The sequence below is a fragment of the Drosophila sulfurigaster genome, chromosome 2R (assembly GCF_023558435.1).
Source record: "Drosophila sulfurigaster albostrigata strain 15112-1811.04 chromosome 2R, ASM2355843v2, whole genome shotgun sequence".
NCBI lineage: Eukaryota > Metazoa > Arthropoda > Insecta > Diptera > Drosophilidae > Drosophila > Drosophila sulfurigaster.
The window spans coordinates 18,602,217-18,611,059 of record NC_084882.1 but is presented as its reverse complement, the minus strand read 5'-3'; the positions used below and the strand labels follow the sequence as shown (position 1 = coordinate 18,611,059).

The window sequence follows — 8,843 nt, the reverse complement described above, 5'->3', positions numbered from 1 at the left end:
TCTCGCACAATTCACATAAATCGCCGCTCAAATCCCGCGCCATATTTGGCTAAAATGCCAAACTGCCTGGCTAATACTCATAAGTTAACTTGCAACTTGCTTTACGATTTACTCTTGCGCTTGCGCTTGGCCAACAAACACATTGACTGATCGTTGTCAATTTGACAAGCATGAGAACTTTTGCGGTCGCCGCCTTTTGTTTCAATTCAATTTCGAATGCGGTCGCCCGATCATTATTCGCTTGTGGCTTTAATAATTATTATTTGATTTTATAAGCAATAAGTAATTACGCGCATAGTTTAACGATGATGAGATGAGCTTCTAGCCAAAAAAAATCAATTTGCAATTAAATATTGCACAATGTGCGTCTTTAGCATGCAGCTGCTAAATATTTTGCATTCTGTTTAGTCATCAAATTAAACACAATTCCATTAAATTACTTCTAATTACTTAGTGAAGGGAGATGACCTGTGCCCTTTGAAAAACTTTGAGATTTAGCATAACAAAGATTTATGTCAATTCAAAAGATACTTAGTCATTGTTTTAATCATTAAATTCAACATTATTTCATGCACTATTAAGTAGAATTTCTGCCCTTTGTCTACCTTTAACATATGACTACTAAATATTTATGTCAATTCACAGAAACCTTAGTCATTGTTTTAATCACTTAATTCAACATTATTTCACTCGTGTTAGATATAAGTTTAAATTGCTTTCAATTAAATGGAATTGCGCATATAGCTGAAGATTGAACTCTCCCCTTTTGAGTACCTGCCCAGCTTTTAGCATTCATCTACTAAATATTTATGTCAATTCAATAGCAACACAAAGCCTTGGGAATCTGATTAGTCATGGCTTTAATTATGGCATTAAATAGTTTTCTGGAATTCAAAAATTTCCCATTGTCAATAGACTTGAACGACGCAAAAAGCTGCAAGCTTTGATCGATACGATCTTTCTGTCAGTCTGGCAGCTGTTTTTTTTTGGAAAGTTAACCAAATAAGGGGAATAATAATCAGCGTAATACAAGTTGATATTGCGTAGGTCTGACTGCGATTGTTATCTCATTGCAAGTTTGTAATAAATTCGGCGTAAACGAACCACATTCAGAATCGCTCACTCTGCTTAATGAAAGTGAAGATGATGATGAGGACTCCCAAAAAAAAAGGGAAGCAGATGAAATTTATTAACATATTACCAACAATTGTTGCAATTTGATTTGCTTTATGGCCGCAACGTGCTCGAGATGAGCCGCCATTCAGCAGCGATAAGCAGCAGCAGAAGCAACAACTCCTTGATGCTGAGATGCAGCAGGCTGCCTTCCTGTTGCTGATCATCATCATGAGATGCTGCTGATGCTGCCCACGATCAAAAACAAGAAATTCGCGTTAACTTGCTGCATACCTACTTACTTGGTCTGGCCTGGCAAAAAAAGGGTTACACAATTCATTTCATTTGTGGCAAGACATAAATCAGGGCAGCCAACAAGCGGCCACTCGAGGGGAGTCAACGCGCTGGGAGGTCGCCGAAGTATCCGGTGATATATGATTTTGTTAATTTAGTTCGTTTCAATAGGCAGCATGCAAGCGCATACAGCATGCAGCATGTGGCACAGCATGCAGATGCAGCATGATGTGTACGAAACGAAACGAGTTTGTTGCCTAAGTCTTTTGTCTTTTCGTCCTGACCAAAAGAGAACTTTTGCGTAATCGAACTTGAAATGAAATCACTATGTAACGAGGCAGAAACAAATGTGGTTAATTGGCCACATCAGTCAGATGGTGATGCTGATGCTGAGGTTGATGTACGTGCAAGTGACCCATTGACAGACGATGCGTCCAACTGCTGCCAACTTGCCACTGGGAGTTATCTCAAGGTTGCAGTGAAAGTGTTTTTACTTTTGTTTGCCGTTGTTTTATGACCTTTTTTTGTGCTGTTTTCTGTGCCATGGCATTGCATTTTGCAGGCTTCATGGCTGCCGCCATAATATTACTACCCATAGCATGCTGACGAATTACATGCAATAAAAACGAAAAACAACAACAACAAAAGCTGCCCAAGCGCAGCGCCAACTTCGACGTCATTGTCGACGTCCACAGTCCATTTGCGAGTTACAGAAAGCAACAACAAGAAAAAAAACGAAAAAAAACACGCAAAGCCAATTAATGGGCGTGAAAGTTTATTATCATTTGCTTAGCGGCTGCAATGGGTCTGTGGCAGTGGCAGTTGCAAACTTGGCTACTCGGCTTTTTGTATGTGTTATCGACAACAATGGACAGCACAAAATATATATCGGCGCATATTTATCATTTTATTTGCTTTGCCCTGGCAGCTGCGATAAATATTGAAATGTGCTGAAAAATTGACTGCCACATGCAGCGACATTTTAATTAAACTGCTGCTGCTGCAAGCCTGCCACACAATGTTGCACAAGCCTCCGTTTCGCTTGATGCCTCAATTGAATGATTTATTTGATTTACAAAATTCTTATTAGCGATGATATATTCTTGTCAGATTGGTTTATCGCTTCGCAGAAAGTTAAATAGCATTCAACTTTTGTCAGCTTTTCAATTTCGATACAAAAATGTAGCACTGAGTTTAGCAAAATATTAAAGAAAACATTATAAATAAACCGCTGATCTTTGCAGTTGCAGTCTGATACACAATGTTACACAATTCTCCGATGGATGCCTCAATTAAATGATTTATTTGATTGGAGAAATTCAGCTTATTAGCGATAATATATTCTTGTCAGATTCGCTTATCTTTTCACAGATTTTCACAATTTTGGTACAAAAATGTAGCACTGAGTTTAGCAAAATAAATAATTCGCTGCTTTTTGTTTCAGTTTGCACAAGTCTCCGGTTCGCTTGATGCCTTAATTGAATGATTTATTTGATTGGAGAAATTCTCCTTATTAGCGATGACATATTTTACGATAAAAAAGTTTCCTTATCGTTCAGCCATAACCTTCACCATTCGAATCGATGAGCTTTTCGATTTCGATTAACACAAAGCAGCACTGCATTAAGTAAAATTAGGAAAGAGAACCCTACTAAAATATATTCTCTTTTGACTGTCACAATTGAAAATACGTAAAGATGTCTTCTCATTACGATCGTGCTATAACCACTTTTTCACCCGACGGTCAGTTGCTGCAAGTGGAATATGCACAGGAGGCGGTCAGGAGAGGTCTTTCAGCTGTTGGCGTTCGTGGTGCCAACTGTATTGTTCTTGGCGTGGAAAAGAAGTCCGGAGCCAGGTTGCAGGAGGACCGCACGGTGCGCAAAGTTTGCGCTCTCGACCATCATGTGGCATTGGCTTTTGCTGGCCTAACTGCCGATGCACGCATTCTGATTAATCGCGCTCAGATCGAGTGTCAGAGTCATCGTCTCAATGTGGAGGATCCTGTTAGCGTGGAGTACATAACCAGATATCTGGCATGCATCAAGCAACGTTATACGCAGAGTAATGGACGTCGTCCGTTTGGCATTTCGTGTATCATTGGAGGATTCGATTCTGATGGCTCGCCGCATCTATTCAAAACTCAACCATCTGGCGCTTATTACGAGTACAAGGCCCTCGCAACGGGACGATACGATAATATTGTGCGAGAATTCTTCGAGAAACACTATCGAGAGGAGGATATGAAGGCTGCTAGTGATGCCGCGAAGATGGCTATTAAAGGTCTGCTCGAGGTGGCCCAGTTGAGTCACAATACTTTGGATGTCGTTATCATGGAAAGGGACAAGCCTCAGCAACTACTCGAGCAGAGTGTTATTCACGAGTACATCGGCATCATAGAGAAGGAGAAGGAAGCGGAACTAGAGAAGAAAAAACAGAAGAAGTAGTATCTCAAAGAAAAGAATCGATTTATGCATTTCAAAATAGAAAACCACTTTGCATATTTGACTATTGTCAAAAAACATTAAAACATGAAATATTTTCAGATTTTATTTGAAACAATGGAAAGTCTCTACACGTTTTTTTTTGTAAATTAGAAGAATATAGATTAGTTGTTTATAATAGTCGCAATTATCCAATTCTAGTTGCATACTAGATTTTTTATTAAGAAGAAATGATATCAAAATCAATGTAAACTACTCTGCAATCTTAATGGTATCTTAAAGATAGTTTATATCATAGAGACCTATTTGAATGTCTAGGTATTTTATTAAGCAGTTAGGAGAAAAGAGTTGAAACATTTTCTCAAAGGCTGTTTAAATGTTCAGCAGGATTTTCTTAATTTGTTTATTGAATTTAGTTAAATTTCAAATTTATTTCAGTTTCTGAAGTCTGGTAGAATAGTATTATAACTTATGCCTGCTAGAAATTTATGTAACAGGCAGAAGGAGGTATCTCAGACCCCTTTATACACATATATATGTATATAATATTTTTTATTGGCTTCAACGTCCGTTCCTCCGTATGAATACTTAGATCTGAGAGAGAATAATGGATAAAGATATAATTTGAAAGAAATCCAATAACAACCGTAATTTTGAACATACAGCCGTGATTTTTGGTACATACAGAAAATAACTACAGTCATGATTCCATTAGTTTGGTAACTTATAATTGGTAACTGTTTAGCTTTCATTTAAAAAGTTTAACGGGTATCTCACAGTCGAGCATACTCGACTGTAGCTTTCTTACTCGTTTTTAATAGCGAATCCTAACAGCAGGATATACAATTAATGTCTTTAATTTATCCTAAAGCAATTAATTCCAGCATAGAGAATGGCATATAAAACATCAATTTTTTGGGGAAACCATGAAATTCGGCAAACCATTTTACGACATCGTCATGCAAATTTGCAGATGCTATACGATCTCATTAGCTTTATAGCTATTGCCAAATTGCGTGATAATCGATAGACCATAAAAAGTGAACTCAATCGAAATCAAAAAGTGTTAAAATGACTTGTATGCAACAATTGCCGTAAGTACATCAAGCAATTTTATTGTATGTTAGTTGCTTTCGTTGTTGCTGCATGCATGTCGACTGCTGTGCTGCGTTGTGGCAATGGCAACAAGAGGAGTGTAGTCTATGGCCAATTATAAGTTCATTTACCTGCGACAACAACAACAGCAACAACGACGATGTCGACGACAACGACAACGACGACGACGACTTGGCATGCAAAACCAGAGGGAAGAAAAATGTGCATGCATGTGAAAAACAGCGCCACCGCATGATAATCAGATTTTTAACACTTTCCCATTCGGTTGTTTATTGTTATTGTTGCTGTTGTTGTTGCTGTGGCTATTACATTACCACTCTCGGCTTGTCGATTGTACTATTTTGTAGTGTGTTGTGTGCATTTGAATTGATTAAAAACCGCAGCCTATCTGCTTCATTTTGTCGACACTTTGTTGACCAGTTGGTTGCTAAACAATGTGAGCTTTTTGTTTGTTGCCACGCTTGTAATCGGTTGCATTATCCGACTTGTTGCCAAGGTCAACGCAAGCGAGTGAAAGGTCAATCGGCTTTAAAGACTGCGCATACATACATATACATATACATATATTATTAATAGCCTGTCAATGATGCAAATCAATACGCATCAACAATAACAAATTGAATTATTGCAACTGAAAATCAAATTGCTTTACGTGAATACTCGTTCTCGTCGTCGTATCTGGGCAGTAATCTTGCAGCCTTGTGGAAGCATTTAAATCCAAAATTGGCATTGCCAGGCAGGCCGCAAATCCCCGCAGCCAAGTCGTGAGTCAGTCGGCAATTTATTTTCGCCGAATTAAATGCAAATTGACAGTTCCAATTGCATTCTAAAATCACTGCGAAATTCCCAAATACGAACAAATAAAAACAAAATCTGAAAATCCAAATGCAAATCGTGTTGTGCTGTTGTTTTGCAATTAATCAATTAAGCGCTGCCCTCGCTACCTCAACTCTCCAGATTCGTCAGTCAGTCAGTCAGTGTGTCAGGCGTCGTTGTCACCTCGAGGCCTCCAAGAACTCACTCAAAAAAAAAAAAACAGAAATAAAATAAAAAATAAACCTTTGCAGACATGGCACTCCCTTTTGCATCTCATGTCAGTCTCCATCTTACCTGGCCCCTTGTATGCAAATTTTTGTAGTTTTTCATTTTTTTTGTTTTTTTGGTTTTTAAGCAATTCTTGAGCCGTTCTCGAGATATGACGCCGCATGCATAATGAGCATTTATTTAAATGGATTTTGCGCTTTGTTTTATTGCCTTTAAATTGCATTTAGTGTCAAATGTCTCGCGCAGCTAATGCCTCGGCAATACTCACGCTTTTCGCTTTTCGCCATGAATAAATCTTCAAACAACAAATCACTCAACGATGGCAAAAGACGGCGACGTCAAAAGGTGACTCACTCAGAGACGTTGTCTGCCTTTTGACTATACTATAAATATAGCCATTCAATATTATGTGTTAATATAGAGCAGAGTGAAAGATATTTTTGCTATTGCCAAATCAAATTGGCAATTTGGGGCATCTATTTATTTATTTAAATATACGCCACATCTATTTTCGAGTGACCTTCGCAGGTAGCTGCCAAATATTATTAGATCATTCCAACGGGCATATATCAGAGATCAAAAAGAGATCTCTTTCATTTCTCTTCATCTTTTCGATTGCACAACTGCGTTTTCTGCAAATTTTCGCGCTTGCTCGTGATAAGTAAGAGTATTTGAATATTCTTTGTGATGTTTATGTGCCTTTGGCATTAAATACAAATTTCTTGTTGATTTTGAATGAAAATTGTGATGCAGGCGCGTTAATTGGATTACCAAATTGACGCCCCCCAAAAAGCAAAAGGCAGCAGCACGAGATGCGATAGCTGCAGTTATAGATACAGATACAAACTGCAAATGGTGTAAACAGATACGCAGCTACCATTGAGTTGTGTTGAGTAGAGTTGAGTTAAGTTGAGAGAGCCGCACACATTGTGTGTGTGATGTTGAATCATGCAATTCAATAGACACGAACCAAAAACGAGAAATCATCATTAATATATCAACACAATATGTATCTGGCAGATACATACGCCGCCACAGCGCGCGTGCAGTTGAAAAGCGTTTGAATGGCTTTTGTGATGATTGGGAAAGTGTTTTCACAGCTACCTTGCAACTTTGCGCTGACAGCAGCTGCTGTTGCTATTGCTGTTGCTGTTGCTGTTGCACCGCTGCAACATGCTAATTGCAGCATTTTCGCACATTGCCAGCTATTTGTTGCCATGTAATGACTCATGCGTGATGTTTCGACTGCGACTCCAACTGTGTGGCCATATCTCAATGGATCGCTTAATAAATAATTTATTACGTTAATGATTTAATTAATAATTTTACGCAGCCTGACCTTGTACAGCTGCAACCAACTACTTCGTACTCTTGTTAATGTTATTAACTGTTTTGTATCATTCAATCTGCTGGTTGATCGAAAAAAACCGAACAAAAAAAAAAAAAACAGAAAAAAGGAAGGCGCACTCACGGCTTGCCTCATTAATTTGTACTTCGAGCTTTTGGGGGCATTGATAATGGTCTTTAAAAGGCTTTAAAAGGTATGTGGTATATAGACGACGCTCGATCAGTGTGAAATTTGATATGCGCCATCATCAGATCGTACAGCGCTGTTGAAAATGTGCACAGCACGTCGTGTTTACTTCCAGGTGCTGCCCCAAAGTTGACCCAGTAAATTGCATAAGCCGCAAAAGGGCAACGCTTTAAAATGTATGAGAAAAGAATGCGGCAGTCGGGGATGCTCGACTGCGACATACGCTGTGCAACTTATTCAGGTAGTTTATTGATATAATATTAAGAGTTTTGTACAAAGTGATGGCATAAAGTTAGAAGATATCATGGTAAGTTTCTTTTCAACTTAGCTTTTACTTCTACATATTATCTAATTATCACGAAGTTTTGGAGATAGCTAAATGTAATGATTAGACAGATTATCAATTTATAAATAAAATTAAAAATAATTAAGAAATTTTCAAAATATAGAAAAGAAAATTATAAACTTTATGAATAGTAAATAGAAATAGTTTAAGTCTCTGAATAATGATTATTATTATTATGTAGAATAAATATTAAAAGTGAAGAAGGGTGATATTATATTTATTTTCTTTTATTAGGTTTAAATTTTACAAATTAAATAAGCTTATTCTATTTTACAATGCTTATTTTAGCGCCGTTCGCTCACAACTGATGCTTTATTGTCGATTTCCTTATATTTTCTTATGGATACTTCTTTATTTGAAGTGTTGTATTGTACACAATGATTAATTTATTTAAGTTTTTAGTAGTGCGTAATAATGACTTTCTTAAGCGTTAAGTAGTGAGCCCGATAATTTAATTTAAGTGCTGTAAAGATTAACGGACAAAAAGTAAGCAACTTTACCAAAGCTTACTTTCAAAATATAATACTCCCTCTTTTAAACGCCATGTACAGGGTGTATGCTGCCGTTGAGCATTTTTGATTTAGGAACGATAATTGACACGTATTGAATTACAAGCACGATGATAAATTTGTGTCAATGCGAGCAATTGATGAGTTATTCGATAACAAAAAAAAAAAAACACCGAAGAAGAATCATATAAAGTTGAATGCTCGATCCGTTAACTGCACTTTCTCGTTGAAAATGAGATTAATGTAAAGCCACAGCGGATGCAGTCAGTAATAAAGTTGCGAATTAATCTAGAGTATCTCTCTGGAGAGACGTGTGTTGCAAATGCAACACACATGCGCTCAGAATGCAACACATGCGACTTGCCGCATGATTAATATGCATTAACAATTTGAACTCCCTTCGATGAGGCAGCCGGACAGCAACAGCAACAGCAGCAGCAGCA

At 37.6% G+C, this 8,843-nt stretch overlaps 1 protein-coding gene across 1 annotated transcript; it reads left to right on the top strand.

Moving 5' to 3' along the window:
• The first annotated feature begins 3,000 nt into the window (after nt 1–3,000).
• On the top strand, nt 3,001–3,854 carry LOC133838516 (proteasome subunit alpha type-7-1-like). The gene has a single exon (XM_062269642.1). It carries the CDS (start codon nt 3,105–3,107, stop codon nt 3,852–3,854), a length of 750 nt encoding a protein of 249 aa, XP_062125626.1. The 5' UTR covers nt 3,001–3,104.
• The last annotated feature ends 4,989 nt before the right edge of the window (nt 3,855–8,843 follow it).